This window comes from Hemicordylus capensis, chromosome 3 (genome assembly GCF_027244095.1).
Source record: "Hemicordylus capensis ecotype Gifberg chromosome 3, rHemCap1.1.pri, whole genome shotgun sequence".
In the NCBI taxonomy this organism is placed as follows: domain Eukaryota; kingdom Metazoa; phylum Chordata; class Lepidosauria; order Squamata; family Cordylidae; genus Hemicordylus; species Hemicordylus capensis.
Genome location: NC_069659.1, coordinates 13,447,136 through 13,471,001, shown reverse-complemented (window position 1 = coordinate 13,471,001; position 23,866 = coordinate 13,447,136). Strand labels below are relative to the sequence as shown.

Sequence of the window (23,866 nt, the reverse complement as noted above, 5' to 3'; positions counted from 1 at the left end):
GGGCTCTACATTGGAAACCTCCAGCAAGCAGGGGATAGATGGCCATCTGTTGGGGATGCTATAGCAGTATCCTGTGCTGAGCAGGCGGTTGGACTAGAAGACTTCCCAAGGGGCTTCCAGCTCAAATTCTGGGTTCTTACAATGCATTTCCAGGCAACAGTGGGACTCAGGCACCCTGGTCCTCAGCCTGTTGACCTGAAAGTAGGTCCTATTAATTTCAAGAGAAAGTGTCACATCTTGGTGACCGAGCCCATGTGTTGCGTGCATGAGGACCTGAGTTCAATCTTCGGCATCCCCAGTTAAAGGATCTTGGGTGGCAGGACTGGGAGGAGACTTCTGCCTGAGAATCTGGGGAGCTGCTGCCAGTCAGAACAGACAGTAGTGGCCCAACTGGACCAAAGCTCTGACTCTGCATAAGGGAGCTTCATAATGGCGTCTCAGAGGGCAGCTCCAGGTTGCAATCCGAGCGTGTCTTGCAAGGAAATTCCATTCCATAAACCCGATAGGACTTTCAAGCGCACTGGAAAGAATCACAGTCTTTTACAAAGTCCTCGGCATTTACAGCCTAATCCTGTACATGTTTACTCAGAAGTAGTCCTTACCTGGCTTCCCAAGCCCTTCTGCATCCAACTCCTGGTCCTTGCCTTCAAAGCACTGTGGGTTTGCTTCGCCTTGGCGCTTTCCAAATTCGATCCTGCAACGGGGTCACGTCGGATCTCGGAAGTCTGCTTCCCCGCTTCCTGCATTGTGACACCGCAGTCCCGACGCGGACAGCAGGGTGCCGTTCACATTTCCAATGCCTTGTTTAGAATTTAATCGCTGCGATATAGAGCTAGGACATTGTGTATCCGGCTTAAGAAAGTTGCTGGTTTTTTTGGGTTGTTAGTTTCTGTGAGACTGCTCCCCCTGCTGTTTACATTTCGAATGCAACTTGCCTGAACAGAGGCATTTTGCTGCTGTTGAGCAGCTAGGCTGGAAAGCACCCTCCTCTTTCTGCTTTTGTCTCCTGACATGTCCGTCCCTGCCTGTGACTGTTGCTCCTTCAGCTCTACACCCTCGGCCACCTTAATGCTTGCTGCTCCTTGAAACGCTTTGGCCTTGCTGCTCCGTATGCCTAGAACTCCTGTGAGGTGCTGTGCCCCACCTCAAAGCCTTTGACTTAACCCCTTGGTCCTTGGCCCGCAATGAAGCAAAAAGTACCTCTAACTGCACTTGAACATATTTGCTTCTCGCCTTTTCTCCCTACCCGTATTGTCTCCATTCAGACTGTAAGTGCCTCAGTGCAAAGATTTCTGCTTTTTTGTTTATACTTCTTTGTATAAAATATGTACTTGATGGCACCATATTAAAGATGACTGTAAATCCTCATGAGCGCAAAGGTTACTTCCAAGTAAGGGTACTTGGGAGCTCATTGGAAATTAGTGAGTCCACTTTGGTTTGCACTTGGATGGGTAACTACATGTGGGCACTGCAAGCTATTCCCTTTGGAAGAGGGGACCATATCTCAGTGGAAAAGCATCTGCATGCAGATGGTCCCAGAGTCACACTCCTTGACATCTGCAGATGGAGCTGGGAGAAACTCCCGCCTGAAACCCTGGAGAGCTGTTGCCAGTCAGGGTAGACAATACTGAGTAAGATGGACCAGTGGTCTGACTCTGTATAAGGTAGCTTCAGCACAGGGACTGAATCACCATCAGTTAACAGAATCTCACCCATGCTTATTCAGAAGTGTTGCAGAGAAATTCCTTATCCTCTGTAAGTAATTGTACAGGAAGCAACTTTAACTGAGAAACAGGAGTTTGAAATTTATTACGAACGAAAAGAGAGGCTAAGGAAACAGTAAACAGACAAACAGTCTTTTGTGCAGAGAGGAGAACCTCTCAGTTTGAATTCAAGATGGCCAGAGAGGGGGCGACAAACAGTCACAGTGACTCCACCCTCAAGCCAGAACATAGACACCTTCAGTTGTATACAAGCATGCCCCACACAAAAAACTGAGACAATGTCCGCGGCAAAATTCCAACAAGAAGTACATACCGCTGAATTCAGTGGGATTTACTTCTTGAGTATCCACGCATATTGTGTGTGTGTGTGTGTGTGTGTGTACACGTATGTATGTACGTACACTTTGCCTTAAGTGGTTTATGGTTTGCAGACTGGGGGGCGGGGCGGGTCTATTTCCCCCCAAGTTCCTTTGCTGCAAGGGATGGGCTTGCATCGAATCTGTGTGGCGGCCGCAAGATCGGCTCCAACGGCCACCCCTTGCCGTGCTGCATAGATCGGTCCCTGCACTTCCCTTGTGTAACTGACACGGTTTTGTCCTCTGGCAAACTTTCCTTGGAATCGCATTGCCGAGGGCTGCGTGACCTGAGTTCAGGATGAACAATGAGCCCCCCTGTTCCTTCAGATCGGCGCGTTAGTAAACAATGATACAATGGCCATGAAGCTGGCGTTGCGGCACATCTCGTTTGATATTGGCTTTATCTGGCGAGTCCAATTCCCGAGGGCTAAAAAGGCTTCAGTTCAATCTCCCTGCGTTTATATATGATCTGATCTCTCTTCCTTCCTCCCTTATTGTCACTTAACAATAAAGTCGCAATAAAGCAGCAGCTCAGATCCCGTCTGTTTTCCTTAGATTTCTTAAGTCCCTTTGTGCCTGCTATTGCATTTTGGGTGTGTGGGGGGGGCATCTTTCTTGCTGGGGAGGCGGGAGCAGATAATGAAACATACTATTTCCCGTGCTGGCTATAACAGCAGAGCTTTTTCTAGGAGTGATTTTTGTTGGCTCTGAAGGACACACTTTGGAAGCGATATCTGAAAAGAATGTGCTAGGGGGCTTCCTTGGCGTTATGTGAGTTATGAGAAAACTATGTGAGGGCTTTAGGAAAAAGGGCGTGTTGTAAATCTCAAATCCAAATATAGCACTTTTGGAGCATATGTTCATATACTTCCTAAACTCGCTTGTGTTACTATGGCCATGTTTGGGTTCAGCTTCTTGCTTCCCTTGTCTCTAAGGTTTGGGGTGGATTGCAATGGTTCAAATATGTCACTCTAGGCTGCAACCCTGTGCACATTTTATGGGGGTCAATCCCATTGAATTTGGTGGGACCAGATTGCAATGTAAATTGTGGGGAAAATGCTGCATTACCATGATCGGGGTCAAGAAATGTTGGCTCTGTTCACCAGCCAGACAATTTTTTTCAAGCTATGTTGGTACATTACTCGTCAGGATTTGTTTCACTTGGGCATCATTTTTCACTCATCACAGACAAGCAGACTAGTGGATTTCGTTAGCCCTGGTCGTGATAGTGCTTTATTTTAAAGTAAAGTTGTGCCGTTGAGTCGGTGTCGACTCCTGGTGCCCACAGAGCCCTGTGGTTGTCTTTGGTAGAATACAGGAGGGGTTGACCATTGCCTCCTCCTGTGCAGTATGAGATGATGCCTTTCAGCATCTTCTTATATCACTGCTGCCCGATATAGTCTGGGAAACATACCAGCAGGGATTCAAACCATCAACCTCTTGCTCCCTAGGCAAGTTACTTCCTCGCTGCACCATTGTGGAGGGAAAAGCCCATCCACCCTGATCTAGCAGAGAAGGGCCTATACTGAGGTAGGCTTTTGCATGTACAGTTGATACACATGTGCATCTAGGTGTTCATTTGAACTGGGTGGAAGCATCTTTTGATATGGATGTGCATCCCCATCTGGGCCTGTTATTTATTGCATGCTACTGAAATTGGATCAGAGTCATTATGTGATGGCTAGCAATCTGCTTTCTCTTACAGCAGTCCCAATCATTTAAACTCCCTGCTTTTATTATTACATTGATTATTATTATTACATTTATATCCCACTCTTCCTCCAAGGAGCCCAGAGCAGTGTACTACATCAGTTTCTCCTCACAACAACCCTGTGAAGTAGGCTAGGCTGAGAGAGAAGTGACTGGCCCAGAGTCACCCAGCTAGTATTATGGCTGAATGGGGATTTGAACTCGGGTCTCCCTGGTCCTAGTCCAGTACTCTAACCACTACATCACGCTGGCTCTGCTTTTGGAATCAGCTTGTTCCCTTAAGCATGGGAAGGGATGCGTCCTTCCTTGTGCATTGTGGGATGAGCTGCTGCCCGAAGAGGGAAGGTTGAATTCTCGCTTTGGCAGCCAACTTGCTATGTAATGTACAGGGAAGGATGCACCTTTTCTGGTGCATTATGCGGCACGTCAGTTCAGAAAGTAGGGAGTTTAAACTCCCCGCTTTTGGTGCTCACTCGAACTAACTCACTAACTAAATACAGTAAGAATAAAGTGGGGGCATTGCCACTGCAGAATAAAATAAAAAATTGTGTCTGACTTTGTGGAGAGCAGGGTGCCCCCCCCTTAATTTAAGTCTGCCTTGGGATGAAAAAGGTAGAGAAATACTGATTTAAATTGTACTGACTTGATGCTGAGTGGGGCCTTTTCAGCCCGATTGAGAAGTCAGTTGTGCCGGGCTGCTGGAATTTCAGCTAGCTTGTCCTGGCTGTTTTTCGTATGACTAAATCCAGATGCTGCAGGGAAAATGATTTGCGAGTCCAACTGTGGGTTGCCAGTGCTCTGGTGGCACATAATATGCCAGTAATTGCAATCTGAGGGTGTTTTAAAATATTTGAGGAAAATGCAAAAGAGAGGCCGCTGGGAGCCCCAGTCAGCCACTCTGAGCTTTCTACAGGAGCAATAGCATGTAAGTATAAAGGGGGGAAAGTACTTTTATGGCCAAATTGTGGGGAAACCTCCTACAAGCCTGGTTGCCCAGGCACTTAAAAAGTTCAAGTGCTGTTTCTCTTTCCTGTGCAGGACTAGCATTTTGATTTCTGACGACTAAGAATTTCAATATTTCCTCGGTCTAATCAACAAATGGTGCAGCTAAGCATGTCCTGATTAAGAGACAGTCCTTTGACACATTCAGTAGATCCAAAAGGTTTATATGGTGCTGTCCAGCCAGTTGGATTGTTCTCTTCCAGACAGTGCCCATTTGATTGGTGGGAAAGCTCTGAGGTGGTTGTTGGGTAGAATGGAAGCTTCTGCATGCAGAGCTAGAAGGCCCAGATTCTAGCCCTGTGTATTTTCTGTACCTGAGAGACACGTAATCTCATTGCAGCGTAAGCAAATTAAACTGCATGTGTGGAAATGAAATATAGACATTAGTGGCAGTCTGGAAGATTCTGCGGTGACCTTCCTTGATGAATAAGGACTCTTCTTGGTTGGGTTCCCTCCCTTTAAAGTTACCACTTTAATGGCTAAATTACCCCTTTGCCGTTGAAGATCTTATGTAATTCTTGCCATAACTGGGGCTGCAGCCCGTCTGTTTGTTTAAGTGGTGTAATATAAAAGTAAACTCTGTGTAATGTCCAGTTTTGTCAGTCACTGCCAGTACCAGGCTGCGGGCTACACACTTTCCTGCAGAATTCATAGCTGGCATTATTCCAGGAGTCACCAGTCTGTGGTTCTAGGTGTTGTGCAGAAAACAGGTATCCAAAGCTGTGTCATTGCCTGACGGATCCTTGAGTTGGGGGTCTCTGACATGAGTGGGAGGCACTCATGAGAGACTAGCCCAGGGTGGCCAACCTGAGGCTCTCCAGCTGTTGTTGGACTACAACTCCCATGATCCCCCAACCTCAGTGTATTTTTTTTCACTGCACTTGGCACCAAAGGGAAGTCATCCCTTTGGGTCATCACTTTGGCAAGCAACAAGGGTGAAGGTAATAATCCTGGTGCAATTTTGCCTCTTCCCGTCTTCCTCCAGATAAACGGTCTTGCGATTTGATTGTTTAGGCATCAGGGGGTCCGCTTCCCCTCAGCCATTTAGCAGTATCTTAGGGACAGATTTTGTGGCATCTGTACTGATTCTCATCCAGCACTTTTTGAGGATTGTAGATGTTGGTTACATCTTATTAAATAGTTGTTCTTAATGTTTTGATTGGTTAGCTGCCTTGGAAAACGTAAGGTCAAAAATGAGATGGAAATATTGGCATATATACTGCGCAGTGAGCCATTGATCCAGGGGAGAGGTGTAATCGCTGCATCTGATCCGTTGTGCACGGTGTGGGTGGGGTGGCGTTTTGCCCTAGTAGCATAACAAATGAGGGACACCCTGGGTTATGTATTCAGATGGCTGTCTGCCAGCTCAAATTCTTACAGCCGTGAGCTATTTTTCCAAGTAAAATGCGAACATTCAGTGCAGTCTGGTGCACATGTACGCCCTGCGCATGTGTCTGCTGCGATGCCGTTCAAGGATTGGAAAAGTGCAAGGTGCTGGGTGCCAGGGTGGATTTGATTTAAATTAAATCAAATTAAATCACAATTTAAATCAAATTAAATCACAATTTAAATCACTAGCAGGGTGGATAAAAATAAAAAAAAATCCAATTTAAATCAAAAAAATTGGATTTTTTCGGTTTAAATTGGATTTTTTCGGTTTAAATTGGATTTTTTCGGTTTAAATTGGATTTTTTCGGTTTAAATTGGATTTTTTCGGTTTAAATTGGATTTTTTTGGTTTAAATTGGATTTTTTTGGTTTAAATTGGATTTTTTTGGTTTAAATCGGATTTTTTTGGTTTAAATCGGATTTTTTTTATTTTTATCCACCCTGCTAGTGATTTAAATCATGATTTAAATCGTGATTTAAATCAGTTTGATTTAAATCAAATCCACCCTGCTGGGTGCAGACCCCAGCTTCTGGAGGGTTTCAAGTTTCACGTTTCCCAACAGCAAGTTCTTCAACTTGACAGTTGTGAGGATGTTCTTGGAAGTTGGAGGCCAAAGTCAGAAGCCAGAGTAGCTTGATAGAGAAGGTTCCCAGCAGTCAAGGGGCGGGGCTTCAGTCCCTCACATGGCTACTTGTCCCTGCTCATGCATAAACTGGGAGCAGAAAAAATAATGCAAGTGTGTCTGTGTGTGGTGGTGGTGGTGGGGATTGCAGACTAAATTAGATAAATTAAGCAAAACATGCAGTTTTCCTGAATAAAGCAATGATGTAAGTTGCAGGGTTCAGCTTATTTTTGAGGGGTAGAATGTAGTTTAACCTGTGCAGAGTTTTAATTTTTGATTTATGTTTGTTGTGCTGCTTAAGCATGGCTGATTCCAGTGCTTAATTATTTGCTGGACTGTGCGTATTTAAAGCAAGGGGGAAAGGGCCATTTAAAAGGACTTGCAGAAAGCCATATTTTTTGCATTAGCTTAAGAGCAGATGACGTAAGAGTTCTCTCCCCGCCCCCTCCCAGCTCTTTATTTCCTTCAGTTGCTCTGATTTCATCCTGCAGTAAATAAGCTATTTGTGACTTAATTGTCACCATCTGGCAATATCTTTCTTGGGTCCAAATAGAGATGACAAAGTTGTGAGTAGAAGAGGAGCTCTAGAGAAGTTGAAAGCTTCTTGCTTGCAATTTTGCGTTACTTGGGATGGTTCTAATAAAGGTATTACCAGAAGGTGTTTTGGGGATTTTTTTTCCCTTATGGACCAACCCAGCTACTTACACTTTTTGTGACTTAATTGTGTGCATGAGAACTGTTCTCTTGTTAGTAGCAACATCTGTAGAACTAATCATTTAGTTCTGCTATAAGGTTTTCCTGGGGCACACTGGCCCAGTTCAGATATAATGGGAAATGATGGTTTCCAGCTATGCAAACAAGCAGGCGTGAGGTTCATGCCCACACAGTCCCTGATTCTCCTCTCGTCTTTTGTGAACAATTAGAAAGCTTCCATTTTCAATTTGTGTGTGGGTGTTTTCCAAGGCCAAAGAGTGAGCATCATGATTGAGCAGAGATTTGAACCTAGGTTTCCCTTATGTAAAGCCAACACAATAGGTGAGTTCAGATGATGTCCTGCAAATAAAATGGTGGGAACTGGTGTTGTCTGCTGAGCGTGCACTCCTGATGCGAGCTGGTACTTGTGATTCCTTTTCGTATCATCCAAACCTCCCAATATTTCCAGTGTTGTGTTGGGTTCCAGTGTTGGGTTCTGTCCCCTACATCTGAAGTTGGGTGGAGAATGTTCGGTAGCAGAGGGAACCTGACATGGGTGGGAACCAATATAGGTGGTTTCTGACAACACAGAAATGAGTGGAAGGCTCACACCAGGAGCCTTCCTACCACCTTACTTTCTAGCAGTTGTGCGAACCTGCCCTCTGTTCAAGTATCCACCCTGCTGGCTGTCGGATCACGAGTGTTTGCATTGAATTATTGGTCAGGAAAACAAAAGCCACATCAATACCCACTCCCCAGTGCAGAGTCTCATTTCTAATCACAGCAGATCGGGAAGCAAAAACGTGGGCTTTCTCGAAGAGAGCGCCTCATGCCGGGTAATCTCTGCGGGAAAATGGCATGCTGTACATACACCAACGTGTTCAGAAGTTAAATAGCCCTCCAAGTGCTCTCCACTGTGTGCTGGAGAATGGAGTGCTCTCTCAAATGGCTCACTACAATGACAGCTTCTTGTTTCCTTTCACTTACAGGGCCTGCTTTTTCCCATTGCCAGGCCTGTGTGACGTGTGAACCATGAAGCCAGACAGAGCCCACAAGTCACTCATTGTAGCGTGCCAGATTTTGTACCCTCCAGTGTTGTTCAGGCTGAAATAGGGACTCTCTTGTGACCCCGCCAGTTCTCAAACCAAAGATCGCTGCCTGACCGCCACTGCTGTTACATACGCCTGGGAGCTTTACTGCACCTTCTGTATGCTCTGTTCATTTATTCTGCAGTTGCCTGCTGCCCACCAAATTAAAAGCCAGAAAGAGTCCCCCCGCCCCACTCCTCTGCTTACTGCTAGAAAACTAGAATTGTCCTGCAGTGGATGTCAGCAGTTCCAAATATGCCTGAGGAGCTGCAGGATATGAAATTGCATGTACCATGCTGTTCATGGGTGTGCTTCAGCAGGAGAGAAGATGCATTCTCTCTCCGCTCTGAGATGCAGTTTCTAGAGATCATAAAGGAGGAAGTGTAACTTCTAGGCAATGTTGTGTATAGGAGCTTCCTTCTCAGGGCAAATGACAACCGTGGGGGAGATCCGGATAGGGACTGCGGGGCAGGGCGGGTGGGAAGAGAGTTAAAACCTCTTCCGGAGTTAAAGCCTCTTACTCCCATGCTGCAGTCTCAGTCCTGATTCTCTCTTCATCTATCCCACCTTCCTATTTAAGGTAGAAAAAACAAGTGTGCATGGTCAGCCTGTGCATTTAACATAATGTACAGCAGTTGTGGACATGCTTTGACTCCTCCAAAAGGTACATTTGCTCCCTGCTCAGAAGTTTAGCATTTAGAGCAGGAGAGGCCAACCTGAAGGCTCCAGGTGTTGTTGAACTACAGCCCCCTTCAGGGATCCACAAATTTAGGCTTAGCTCGCTAGCCAGCCACTATTCGTGGTCACCATCAATCCCCTCCCTTCCCTCAGATCTTTTTCTAGCACACAGGCAGAGGGCTTAGGAGAGAAGCGAGTCTTCTGTCCTTCGCCCAGGGAGATGGAGATGGGAAGAGAGAGTGGGAGCCCTCTCCTGTTGCTCAGAAAGGATTCCTGCTGTTTCTTGCCTTCTCAAAATGGCAGTGGGAATGCGATCTCTGGTGAGGGAGATCTTGGATGGTGCTGGGTGTCCTGTTCTCCAGAGGGCTGGGGACATTTGCCCTGGTGAGTGGATTTGCAGATGCCTGACCCTCATCACCCCCAGCTGCAATTTGGTGTGCTGTGGATGATGGGAGTTGTAGTCCAACAAAAGCTGGAAAGTCTCAGGCTGGCACTCCTGATCTAGAGACTCTAGGGAGTGAACTGAACCCTGAAGAATGACAACTCTATTATCTTGTGCCACTCTTTTTAACAAGGCACCCCCAAGGGGTGAAAATAAAGGCAGTGATCTACCAGAAAATATAGTGTGTCCTGGTAAACAGGGATTGTTGGAGGATATGTCAGTGTCCCATGCATAGGGGTAAGGAGTGAAGGCATTTCGGGAAGCATCAGCGGAGAACTGAAACCTGTGGCAGCAGCCATTCTGACTTGAATTGTCGCAAGAACGACACTGAACTCATTTATTTACGGTCAACGGCCAAATAAAAGCAAGAACTACAGTGTGCTAAGTAAAGTTGGCTTGCTCTGCACATCAGTCTCGTGTCTCATTTGTAGAAGATGGATTGTTTTAATCGCCTTGGGATTGTTTTAATGAAAGGTGGTGTATAAATTTAACAACAACAACAATGGTGATATACATAGATATACTATAGGAGGAGAGCTGGTCTTGTGGTAAAGTGTGCCATTGAGTCGGTGTCAACTCCTGGCGACCACCACAGGGCCCTGTGGTTGTCTTAGGTAGAATACAGGAGGGGTTTACCATTGCCATCTCCCGCACAGAGTGAGATGATGTCTTTCAGCATCTTCCTATATCGCTGCTGCCCGATATAGGTACCAGTGGTGACTTGTGGTAGCAAGCCTGAATTGTCCCCTTTGCTAAGCAGAGTCTGATTTGATTTGCATTTGAATGGGAGACTACATGTGTAGTCTCAACAATTCCTCGCTGTCCAATATTCCCCTTAGGGGATGGGGCCGCTATGGGAAGAGCTTCTGTAAGTGGTTCCAGGTTCCCTCCCTGGCATCTCCAGATAGGCTGGGAGAGACTCCTTCCCGGAACCTTAGAGAAGCCACTTTGCAGATAATACTGAGCTAGATGGATCAAGGGTCTGACTTGGTAGAAGGCAGCTTCCTATGTTTCTAGAAAATAGGGGCTGGTGGAGCTTATGAGGTTTTTGGCAACCTTCTTGGTTTTTGCAGTCTTGGGCAGGTGGCAAAAAAGGGAGATTAGTTGAGCCTCTCGTGTGTGACATTCCTTGTGATCATTCCCAGTTTGTCTGTAATTTGTTTGTTTGTTTGTTTGTTGGATTTCTATACCGCCCTTCCAAAAATGGCTCAGGGCAGTTTACACAGAGAAATAATAAATAAATAAGATGGATCCCTGTCCCCTAAGGGCTCACAATCTAAACCTCTTCCCCCCATAAGATAGACTCCAGATAGGCAACAGTCACTGGAGGGGTACTGTGCTGGGGGTGGACACGGCCAGTTACTCCCCCCCTTCTCAATAAAGAGAATCACCGCGTTAAAAGGTGCTTCTTTGCCAAATGAGCGGGGTAATGAATCTGAGGGCCAGTCTGGATCGGTCAAGAAGGGCCCAAGATTTCCAGGAGCAGATGGTCCGCTGGCTTTTCTCCTTGCATGTTCTGCAGCCATTGCGGTAAAGCAGGCAGTGGAGGAATCCGTGTACTTGGTCCTGTTGATCATGTTCACAGCTGGATCGAATCCAGTTTCTTCTCCCTTAGCTGTGCTGTACCCCCTAGCTTCCTGCTGCTCTTTCTTCCGAAAGTGCCCAAAACTTTTGTCGCTGCAGTCAGCCGCTGTGATGTTGTCCATGCTTCAGCGGAGCATATCAGTTGAGTAAGACTCTGCTGGTCATACACTGTTACTCTCGCTGTGTTTCCCCCCCAACACAACGGTTGGTGGTTTGCATTTTTCAAAACTGTGGTTCCTGGCAGCGAATCGCTCAAGGGCTGCTGTGAAACACTGGCAGCAAAATCGGGAGGTTCATGTGGCTGGACTGGATGTACCTTTGGTCTGTTCCAACAAAGCCATTCTTGGCATGGTTTTAGCAGGTATTGTTGCCAGGCAGAACTTCTGGTTGCCTTTTTGATATGTCTGGCATCAGTAAATCAAAACTGGCGCAAAGTTTGGGACTTAAAGATAGTGGTTGTGAGACACCAAGACTTGGCAGATGTGTCCCATAAATTGTCCCCTTTGCTAAGCAGGGTCTGCCCTGGTTTGCACTTGGATGGGAGACCATCTGTGAGTGCTGTCTGTTGTAAAATAATCCCCTTAGGGTGGGGTGGGCAGCTTGGCTCTCCAGCTGTTGTTAAACTACAACTCTCAGCATTTGGCAGCCACAATAATTTGTAGCTGGGGATGATGGGAGTTGTAGTTCGACAACAGCTGGAGGGCCAAGGTGGTCTACCCCTGCTTTAAGAGGTTGGACTTATAGCTCAGTAGTAGAGCATCTGCTTGCATGCAAAAGGTCCCAGATTCCTTCCCTGGCATCTCCAGTTGGTTTGGGAAAGGCTCTTGAGTGCAACCTTGGAGAGCTGCTGCCAGACAGTGTAGACAATACTGAGATGGACCAATGGTCTGACTTGGTATAAGGAACCTTCCTCCCCCCTCCCTGCCATTGGTTTGTTTTTGTTAGTTCAACTTTTCAACCTGAGTTCCCAAAGCGGTTTATGATGTTAATAAAAAGCAATTATTTAACTACTTTCAACATATCTGATGGCGGGGGCTTGGCTTTTTGATCTTTCTCTTTGCTCTAACCAGTGGGCCAGCCATCTGAAAAAGAGTCCACCTAAAAGGAATGCCATTAGCAATTTCTCTGTTCTCATAGACCTGTTCCAGTTGAGTAATTAACAAGTAATTCTAAGTAGAACCGATAGTCTTCTTTTCACTGCTTTTAACATGGCAACTCTTACCCAGGGCCCCCTTCCGTGTGCTGTGAATTTGGTTTGTCCCTGACTGTTAACACAAGAGTTACAAATGAGTACTGCTATACTTTGGGTGGCCGCCATCTTGAAACATGATGGTGGATCAGCAAAGGAATACCCCTTTCAAAGCATTCAAGCTGAAAAAGTGTGAGTATGTGAGAGATGAGCAAAAATAGCTCTCTTTCAGTCCAATGAAAGAGATAAAGCACAGGCAGCAAGAACCACTGATATCAGAATTTGAGACAAGTGCAGGTCTTGAACCTGTTGGGGATGTGCACAAAATGCGATCTGGATGCTGAATCACAGCACATTCCTTTAACACGGAGGAGAGCAGCTCCATACCTGCTCCTCTGCTGCTCACCACCACTTCCTTAATAACAACAACACAAATACTTATATACTGCTTTTCAACAAAAGTTTCCAAAGAGAGATAGAGACATAGAGAAATAATAAAATAGATAGATAGATAATAAATGAGACAAATAAGAATAAATAATAAAAATTAAAATTAATCATTGCTACCCCCCCCAACTCTCATCACATGCTGGTGGCACCCTCCTTCAGGTGCCCTTGCACAATGCCAGTATGCAGGGGCAGCTGGGGGAGACCACTGCTGACGTCGTGCAGGGGCAGCTTGGTGCCGCTGGTGCGCAATGATAGCTGCGGGGCGGGGCGATTAAGGAAGGAGCGGTGGCGGAGCAGGTATGGACCTGCTCTGCTCTGTGTTAAAGGGGATGTGTAATTCTTCCATGTTAAAGGGATGTGCTGTGGTTCAGCATCCAGATCACATTTCGTGCACATCCCTAGAAGACGTGACCTGAGGAATGCAGTGCTAGGAGGGTGCCACCTGTAGCTCCGGCCAAATGAAGGAACTGCAGACAGGACAGCAAAGGAAGCCCCTTCCACCAGTAGGCCAGAGTGGGTTGCATGATGTTCCTTGACTCTTCGAAAAGACAGGCTTTGTCACTGGCCTGAGCAACTTGGGAGATCTGCTTCTACTAAGATGCGGTGTGGTGTGGTGTAGTGCAGGGACGCCCAGTCTTGGGTCCCCGGAGGGTGTTGAAGCACAGCTCCCCTTCTCCTCAGCCACAGTGGCCAAAGCCCCCACTTTGGAGATGAGGGGGGTGGCCAGGGTCAGGGCCTTTTCTGTTGTGACTCCCTGGTTATGGAATGCTCTCCCCCGGGGAAGTTCACCTGGTGCCAGGCTTCATGTCCAGTCATTGCCAGGTGAAAGCCTTTATTTGTTCAGGTATTCCACATCTTCTGGTTGGCTAGTTAATTAATTAGACCGTGAGGCCCCCTCTCCCATGTTAGGCTGCTTTGGGTGCTGCTGGGCTTTTTAAAGGCCACTGTGGCTGTGGATGATGGGTGTTGTAGCCCAGCATCTCCTGCTGCCACACGGTTGGGAAAGGCTGGTTTAGTGGCTGGAGTGTTGACCTAGGACATGGTCCAAAGCCCTGCCAAGCCATTAGGTGGACTGGGTGGCCTTGGACTAGTCCCTGGGTCTCTGCCTGGTCTACCTCACAGGGTTGTTTTGAGGATAAAATGAAGAGCTGAAACATGGTACGCTGCCCCGAGCTTCTCTGGAGGAAGGACGGAATAGAAATGTAACTAACAAATAAATCCAGACTGTTGCTAAGCTGGGTCTGCTCTGATTTGCATTTGAATGGGTGATTACATGTGAGTGCTGTAAGACCTTCCCCTTAAGGGATGGGGCCTCTCTGGGAAGAGCACCTGCCTGCTTTTTTTGCAGAAGGTTTAAGTTCCCTCCCTGGCATCTCCAAGGTGGGGCTGAGAGAAACTCCCGCCTGCAGCCTTGGAGAAGCTGCTGCCAGTCTGTGTAGACAGTACTGAGCCAGATGGACCAAGGGTCTGACTCGGTAGAAGGCAGCTTCCTATGTTCCTATGCCTTTTGCTGCATAGAACAAGGTCTCACAGCTGGTGGAGGCTGGCTTGCTTGCTTATTTATTTATTTATTCATTCATTCATTCATTCGATTTTTATACCGCCCTTCCAAAAAGGCTCAGGGCGGTTTACAATCAAAACCGAAACCATTAAAACCAACACAAATTAAAACAGAAATATAAATATAAACACCCATTAACAATTAAAACATCTTAAAAAACAAATTAAGCTTAGAGGTTGCTTGGTTATGATGCTGTCCACAATCCTGAGGATGCTAACTGGAGCTGGTGCGAATTTTTGCTGGCCTTCCTAGCGATAGACTGGGACTGTGCACTGCAGACTGTGGAGCAAGTCCTCTCCCCTGTGGTTTGCCTGACGTGCTTTCCACCCTGCAGTAAATCATTCTCCTTGCATTCAGAGTTGATCCTGATGGAAACCTTCATGAATTTTCACTTGTCTGGCCAGGTGGGTTTCAGAGGAAAGGAAACCTCTATGGCTAGGGGGGAGGAGGAGGAGGGCGGCAGCGGACTCATTGGCTTTCCAGATGCGCCCCCCCTCCTGCAGTAAGCAGATCTCAGAGGGATCTCCTGCCAGTGAAGGTTGACAGCTCTCACTCCTGACTGTTAAGGCGGCCAGCTGTGACACGTCGGCTGTGTGCAGGATTGCCTGGCGCTGGCAGTCGCTCTGCTCTCCAGGATTGCAGTCTAGCTGCTGCAGAAGCGTCACATGGCTGAGCTCTGTGGAATGATCAGCAGGCCGGACTCCTGCCCCTGCCCCCCGTGAATGTAAAACGGAGGCAAGCGTGGTGTGCGGGGCAAAGTAACTGCATTTAAGACGCCAAGCTGTTGAGAGAAGTCAATAAATAAGCACTTCCGAAGCACCTTTTGAGTGCTGGAGGCACTTGGTGGTGGCCCCAGGGGGAAAAATGCTGAGTGAGGGCACAGAAGGGGCAACGTGCATTTCGGAGTGGGCGAGCTGTGTTCCACTTGTTAGACTTGTGAATCAGAAAGGGTGTGGGCAGCTGGAGCAGTGTTCCCGCTAACAGGGATTCCCGGATGATGTTGACTACGACTCCCATAATCACCAAGCAAAAGCCATTGCAACTGGGGATTCTGGGCGTTGCAGTCAGCAACAACAGGGATCCCTGTTAGAGGGAACACTGCTGGAGAGGCCAACTACTTTTCTGAAGAGGTGCTTGCCCCCCTTCTGGAACCACCTTTGATGGCACTTAGGGACATAAGAAGCTGCCTTATACTGAGTCAGACCGCTGGTCCATCTAGCTCCATATTGTTGACACTGACTGGCAGCAGCTTCTCCAAGATTACCGGCAGGAGTCTTTCTCAGCCCTATCTGGAGATGCCTGGGAGGGAACCTGGGACCTTCTGCATGCAAGCACACAGATGCTTTACCTCTGAGCTACGGCCCCATCCCCTCACGGGAATGATCTTACCATGCTCACATGTAGTCTCCCACTCAAATGCAAACCAGGGTGGGCCCTGCTTAGCAAAGGGGGCAATTCATGCTTGCTTTACTTCCCATAGACTGTATTTACAACAGCACTGTAAGGCAGGGCAGCATTCAGTACTGTACTGTACCATACCAGCAACTAGGTGACAGACTGAGCTTGGTCAAAGGGAATTGCCTCATCTATCCAGAACAATTGCCCTGCCTGCAGGTCCCTCTCTGAGCTCAGTTCAAAGGGCTGGTGCTTATCTTTTAAAGCTTGGGACTTGGGCACTAAAGCATTAGAGAGGAGAGCTGGCCTTGTGGTAGCAAGCATGACTTGTCCCCTTAGCTAAGCAGGTTCCACCCTGCTTGCATATGAATGGGAGACTTGATGTGTGAGCACTGTAAGATATTCCCCTCAGGGGATGGGGCTGCTCTGGGAAGAGCATCCAGGTCCCAAGTTCCCTCCCTGCCAGCATCTCCAAGATAGGGCTGAGAGAGATTCCTGCCTGCAACCAGGGAGAAGCCACTGCCAGTCTGTGAAGACAATACTGAGCTAGATAGACCAAGGGTCTGACTCAGTATATGGCAGTTTCCTATGTTCCTAACTGCCTTCTCCAACAAGTATCCTTCCATGTATTAGTGAGCACCCTTGGAGGCCATCTTCGGGGCCCCATTCCTTGGGAGATGAGAAGGATTATGGCCAGGGACAGGGCCTTCTCTGTTGTGGCACCCCAGTAGTAGAATGCCTTCCCTGGGCAAGCCCACCTGGTGCCAAGCATTATTTGTCCAGGCATTTCAGATCTTCTGATTGATCTAATAACTGGTTAATTAATTAGATTCTGAGGATTCTGGCACCCTGCCTACCCCGTGTTACGCTGCTTTTGATGCTGCTGGGTTTTTTAAAAAACAAATTCTTATTGCTTTTATTGTTTGGGGTTGGTTTTTTGTGCATTTGAATTGCATAAGCTGCATTGAAATTCTTCCTGTCCAGGGACAGGCAACCCTGGCTCTCCAGCTGTTGTTGAACTACAGCTCCCATCATCCCCAGCTACAGTTCATTCAGTTTATTTAGTTCAACAACAACTGGAGAGCCAAGGTTGCCTGCTCCTGTTTTAGACTATAAAGTGGGGTGTGGACATCCTCTAATGATTAAATATACTTCACTTGTGGGGCTGGGAGCAACTGGGTGTTGACCAACGTGTCTGCCGGTGGCTACTAGTTATACTGGCTGTATGGGATGTCTGGAGGCTGTCTGCTCCTGAATACCAGTTCCAGGGGGACTGGAATGGCAGGAGGGCGGAAGGGGCATGCCATCATCTCCGGCTTGTGAGGTTTCCCAGAGGCATCTGGTTGGCCGATATGGGAAACAGGATGCTGGACCTGAGAGGCCTTGCGGTCTGATCCAGCAGGGCACTTCTGCAATGGTGGTAAGCAGCCCGCCTCTTTAAAAATCACTGGGATTTGGAATGGTAACTGAATACAAATATGACGAATATTTATATACCGCTTTTCAACCAAAGTTCCCAAAGCAGTTTACATAGATATAAATGAATCAAATGGATCCCTGTCCCCAAAGGGCTCAGAGTCTAAAAAGAAACCTAAGGCAGATACCAGCCACAGCCACTGGAGGGATGCTGTGCTGGGGATGGATAAGGCCAGTGCTATCCTCCTGCTCAGGAAAGAGAACCACCTTTTTAAAAAGGTACCTCTTTGCTCAGTTAGCAGGGGAATAACTGACTAAGGACCAATCTACCGTAAGGCAGGTGTTTTCAGATTTGGGTCCCCGGATGCTGTTGGGCTATAACTCCTATCATCCTTAGCCACCATGGTCAGATGCCACTGTAGCAGGGGATGATGTGAGTTGTAGTCCAAGGGAATCTGAGAACCACCACCTTCTACTGTGTGAACCTGCCCTGACATTACGATTCTCTTCAGAAGCCCTTTTCCAAGTCTCCCACCCCCACTCCCCCCTTTGGTAGTGAGGTGACTGGTGGTCCAAGACAGAGCCTTTTCAGTTGTGGTGCCCTGACTCTGAAATGCTCTTCCCAGGGAGAGTTGGCTGACGCTTTGTCTGATATCTTTTCAGCACAGGTTTTTTTATTCACTCTCTTAATTTTTATTCAGATCTTTTCCTTCCCCCTCCCTCCCTTGCCCCACCTTTACAGTTTTAGCCTGATATGATACCAGTGCTATTGACTGCTCTGTTATCTTGTGTTTTATTTTTGTTCTTGTCTTTAAAAAATCTACACAAAAAACACCTAAAACATTATTCTCTCTGCCAGTGGAGCCCTTGGGCTGAATAGCCGCACAGAAATGCTAAAATAAAACACAATTCTGCAGACAAATCTAAGTATCCTCATAGTTGTGGAGCAGGGATGGAAAAAGGGGCCAACTTGATCCCAAATGGTGCCACAAGCAAGGAGCATCTATGGAGCCCTCTTCTTCATTTGTTCAATTCTGAAATCTTTTAAAAAATGCTATTTGTAGCCCCTTCATGACTTTGATGCACGATCTGCACACATGATTCCTCTCTATAATATAAGAAGATAAATGATCACACATGGATCTGTAAATCTGCATTCATTCGTGCCATATATAAGCAAATGAACACAAATTTATTTCCTCCTAATCATTCAGACTTCTAAAAAACAATCTAGCAGAAAGGGCTGGCAGTTGTCCGCTCCCCAGATCCAGCCTTGGCTGGAAAACAGAACTTGGTTTCTGCTGGAGCCATGGTGTGGGATATTTATTTTCCGTTCACGTGCTCTCAACACTGTGGGTTCTTGTCAGCCTCTTCTGATTATTCAGCAATATTGTCCCATTACAGCTTAAACCTCATTTCAGCACAATCCTTTCAGCCTCAGGGTTTCCACATGCTGGGAGAGCGCATGACACTTGATTACATGTTCCTGCACATCTGCGGGGTTTTTTCCCTTTGTTTTGTGTTTGGTCCCCGCCCCCCCCCCCTCAGAACCAGCTGTAGTGATTGAATTTCAAGCAGTCCTTAATGAAGTCAAGCATAGCAGCGGGATGTGGAAATGATGTGGGCAAGCCTGGGCCACGGTCCCCCACTGGTACCAGAGGCAGCGTGACAAGCTGCTGCCCCCACTCCTGTGGTACGCAGGGGGTGCCAGTCTCTTCCCACCATCTCTCCTTCCTAGGGCAGCTATATAGTTCCTCCTCCTGCTGCATGTCCCGCTCCTTAACTTTTGAAAGGTAGAGGGGCAGCGACATGGAGTAGCAGGAAGCACAGGAGAGTCACACTCTGGGTAGGCTCTTCAAAAAGGCAGGGACTACCCTTGATCGCAAGTAGGGTAGCAGCTGTGGATAGAGCCGTATGGCAGGCAGCTGATGGCGGCTGGCAGAGGGCATCTCCCACCCCGAGTGTGGCCACTTCACCACAGAAACATGGGAAGCTACCTTATACCAAGTTAGAGCCTTGGTCCATCTAGCTCACTATTGTCTACACCAAGGATTCTCAACGTTGGGTCCTCAGATGTTATTGGACTTCAGCCCCCATAATCCCCAGCCCCAGTGGCCTTTGGTTGGGGATTATGGGAGTTGAAGTCCAATAACATCTGGAGACCCAATGTTGAGAATCCCTGGTCTACACAGACTGGCAGTGGCTTCTCCAAGGTTGCAGGCGGGAATCTCTCCCAGCCCTATCTTGGAGATGCTGCCAGGGAGGGAACTTGGAACCTTCTGCATGCAAGCAGGCAGATGCTCTCTTCCCAGAGGGGCCCCTTCCCCTAAAGGGAATATCTTACAGTGGTCACACATGTTGTCTGTCTTCTGCAAACTGAGCAGAGAGGCACCTTTTTCAAAGTGGTAATTCTATTTATTGAGCAGGGGGAGAGAAACTGGCCTCATCCATCCCCAACACAGCATCCCTCTAGTGGCTGTTGCTGGTGTCTGTCTTCTTTTTCTTTTTTAGATTGTGAGCCCTTGCCAGACAGGGAGCCATTTTATTTCTTTATATCTATTAAACTGCTTTGGGAACTTTGGTTGAAAAGCAGTATATAAATATTTGTCGTATTGTTGTATTTGCTGTATTGTCTCCCATTCAAATGTAAACCAGGGTGAATCCTGCTTAGCAAAGGGGACAATTCACGCTTGCTACCACAAGACCAGCTTTCCTCCTCCTGTCAGGGATGGGGCTGTAGTAGCTCAGTGGTAGAGCATCTACTTTGCATGCAGATTATCCCAGGTGGTATTTTATTTTATTTTATATCCCGCCGGCTTGGCTCCTCCCGAAACCTTCGGGCCAGCGCCGAAACCTCCTCATTCCCAGGCGCGGCAGCGTCCTCACCTGCCGGGATCCGCTGGCCGGCCAACCGCCGCTTGCTGGGCGCGTGACTCCACTGCCCGCCAAGCCCAAGCGCGAGAGCTCTGTCCGGAGCTCTCGCGAGATTTCCACCACGCATTTTTTCCGGCACGTCTTGGAGAAATAAGTATATAAATAAATAAAGGAATACGATGACTCCCTGTCCTTAAAGGGCTCACAATCGGAAAAAGAAACATAAGATAGCCACCAGCAACAGCCAGCAGCTGGAGGGTTTCTGTGCTGGGGATGGATAGGGCCAGTTACTCTCCCCCTGCTGAAAAAAGGGAATTGCCACTTTAAAATGCTGTGAGCTAGAGTATTTTGTCAGTCCTGAGCTAGAGGGATCAGTGGTCGGAGCCGGTATAAAGCAGCCTCCTGCATCCTTCACCTTTCCCGCCAGGGGCCGTGGTGCATAGATCCTGGGCAATAGCCGCTCTTCCGTCACTGCTTCCAAGCCTCTCCCAAGTCCTTGTGTGTCGTAGAGCTTGGCGTTGCTCTTGTTCGCACGCTGCTGCCAGCCTTGATTTCCCTCTCCCTAGGTGAGGGTGTGTGTGCGAGCTGTGCCGTGCCAAACGTGCCCTGTGCCAGAACGCAGTTGCGTTAACACCGGTGTGTTTAATCGAACTCTGCAGAGAGAACTCCCTCAAGGGGGCTGTCTTGCCGGAGGAGCTTTTGCTGGCTCAGCACTGGGCTGCAGCAGAAAAGAAGCCATGTGAGGCTTCCTAATTAAAGGGTCTGATTCTGTTCCCTTTGAAAACAGTGACATAATCAGACCGAGGGCTTGTGGCAAGCCGTCACAGCCCCCACTACAGCCTGTATCCTGCAGCTTCTCATCCTCAAGGCTGCAGCGTGTTGGGTTTGGGGAGCACGGATGCCTTTTGTAACTGTCTCGCAGGAAGCTGCGTTCTTCTTTCTTCGCTTCCTCTTCTTACGTGGGCTGCAAAGTTTCGGCCCTCCAGCTGTTGTGGGACTACAGCTCCCATCATACCCCAGCCACAGTGGCCAATAGGGATGATGGGTGTTGTGGTCCAGCAAGAGCTGGAAGACCAGACTTGTGCAGCTCTGATAGAGCACCAGCTGTTATTTATTATTTACGTTTTATATCCCGCTCTTTCTCCAAGGAGCCCAGAGCAGTGTACTACATACTTAAGTTTCTCTTCACAACAACCCTGTGAGGTAGGTTAGACTGAGAGAGAAGTGACTGACCAAGAGTCACCCACTGAGTTTCAGGACTGAGTGGGGATTTGAACTCGAGCCTCTCCAGTCCTAGTCTAACACCACTACACCACGTTGGCTCTGATTGCTGCCTTTACACATACTTAGGCTTAGTCCCAGTAGGACAGGGGCATCTATCTTTTTAAATAAGTGTTCCCCTTCTTTCGGAAACCTTAAGCTCAGGTACCCCTTGGAGATTTAAATGTTATGAGACGGACTATTGCAGTCACTGGCTTGCATCCAGGCTAAGTTACTCATGAGTACTCCCACTGAGAGTGATAAAACAACAAATACACTTGTCTCACTAATTTCAGTAGTACTACTCATGAGCAACTTAATCTGGATATCAGCCAGTGACTGTAATAGCCCAGTCCTAAAGAGGAGTCAACAGACCTGCTTCCTAAGAATGTGGCAGGAAGATTCTGAGCACTCCTTACAAGCCATAAAAAGACTCTCTGGGGCTTTGTGTACCCCAGGTTGGGAACCACTGAAGTGGATTGGGGGGACAGGCCAAATGTTTTCTTGGGGTTTTTAACCATACCGTGTGCTTTTTTGCACGAGTTAAAACCGTGACCCTAATTGAAATTGGGCCCCTACCCCACCATGGCTGTTTTTGCAAGAGAGAAAATGGCATCTACAACTGGAATGGCCCTGAGAAAAACCGAGAAGGAAGAGAGACGGAAGATGGCCAGAAATTAAAAAGCAGTCTCCAAAGTTTGAAGGTGACAGTATTAGCTTCTCGGCTTCATAAACTCCGGTCTGTTGTGGTGCAATTTCAGGCTGATGTTGCAGGAAGCCATTTAGCTCTTTCCTTGGAGAGCTGGAGACAGCTAAAGAGGCAGACTGTGTTTTGCATCCCAGCAGGAGATACGGCAACTACAGTGGGAGTAGCTATCTCAGGGTTTTAAGTTAATGGCACAGCCTTGTAATGGCTGATTCCAGCCGCCTCATCGCTGATGTCCTTGGTGATGAGCGAAGATGTCTAGGCACCATGTCTGCATACATGGCCTTCTCTTTGCTCTTGTCAAGGCTCCTGTTCTGATAAAGTGGTATCTGCGCTTTCACAAAGGAAGCATGTTTTTCGTGGGGCGGGGGCGGGGGAGAGAAAACCTGGACTGGGAGCAAGCGGAGAAGCGGGAGAGCAGAGCCATGGAACATTTGGGATCTGTAAATGCCGCAGGGATGGCTAGCTGGTGAGGACTAGAACTGTCAGGCAGGATGGACCGAGACTTGGTCTACTGTACTGGGCAGAGATTCAAACAAACAAACTCTCCACAGATGTAGTCCAAATTGTGTGCAATTTGTGTGACTTCTTTTACGAGCATAAATTTGCCATCGCTAACCAATCTGCATAAAGAAAGAGACGCTCTGCAAAGTTCTTAATTGTTTTGTTTTTTAATTGGTTCTGTTAACTGTGTTTTAATTTCTGTATTTAATTGGTTTGTCATTTGGAGGGTTTCACAAATTTGGGCTTAGCTCACTAAAGGTAAAGTGTGCCATCGAGTCGGTGTTGACTCCTGGCGACTACAGAGCCCTGTGGTTCTCCTTGGTAGAATACAGGAGGGGTTTACCACTTCCATCTCCCGCACAGTATGAGCTCATGCCTTTCAGCATCTTCCTACATCACTGCTGTGCCTGATATAGGTACCAGCGGGGATTCGAACTGGCAACCTCTGGCTTGCTAGGCAAGTCATTTCCCCGCTGCGCCATTAGGTGGCCATTATTTGAGGTTGCCACCAATCCACTGTTCTCTCTAAGGCGTGTGCACGTGTGTACGATCACAAGTTTTTGGATGTCTGCTCAGTTCATTTTAGATTCTGCTCAGGTTGAATCAGGAGGGCACCATTCTGAATGCAGGTGCGCACACACTGCCTGGATACTGCCGCTCAGAACAAAACTTATTCTGTACAGAGATGAAAAAAATTAGAGCGACCACTGCACCAATCCCCTCTCTTCCCTCAGATCTTTTCCTGGCACACAGGCAGAGGGCTTGAGGAGAGAAGAAGGTCTTCTGTCATTTGCCTGGGAGATGGAGATGGTCAGAAAGAGTGGGAGCCCTCTCCTGCTGCTCAGAAAGGATTCCTGCTCTTTCTTACCTTCTCAAAAATGGCAAGGGAAAAAAGAACCCGGGGGAGGAGATCTGTGTGGTGCTGGGTGTCCTGCCTGCCTGAGGGCTGGAGCACTTGTCACTGGCGAGCTGGCAAGTGGATTTGCAGATGCCTGGTCATTAATTTGTGTGTTGGTTGTATACTGCCTAGAGATTCTTGATTAGTGGTTTAGAAATGAAATAAATATTTAAACTAGTTTGCACAACTTATTCTGTGTAATTTAATAACGCACAGAGTTGTGCAGGATGCCAAAGCCCACTCCAACCTCTTCTTGGTGTCTTCTGCGGTGTCCTCTGTGGCTTCTGAGATTTCAGAAGGCATGGTGCTTTCAACCATATTTTCA

General features: G+C 47.6%; 2 protein-coding genes across 4 annotated transcripts in view; one reads left to right on the top strand and one right to left on the bottom strand.

The window, feature by feature from the left end:
• The window catches only part of RAB30 (RAB30, member RAS oncogene family), a 68,107-nt gene that overhangs the window by 5,965 nt on the left and 38,276 nt on the right, over window positions 1-23,866 (top strand). The window lies entirely within an intron of this gene.
• The window catches only part of DDIAS (DNA damage induced apoptosis suppressor), a 71,443-nt gene continuing 62,205 nt past the window's right edge, over window positions 14,629-23,866 (bottom strand). Inside the window, exon 5 of one of the 2 annotated variants that reach the window (XM_053305860.1) lies at window positions 14,629-15,269. In XM_053305860.1, the coding sequence (XP_053161835.1) occupies window positions 15,150-15,269 (120 nt within the window). In that variant the 3' untranslated portion in view covers window positions 14,629-15,149. Of the gene's footprint in view, window positions 15,270-18,179; window positions 18,408-23,866 lie in introns of those variants that run through there. The other variant, XM_053305861.1, reaches the window with a different exon arrangement.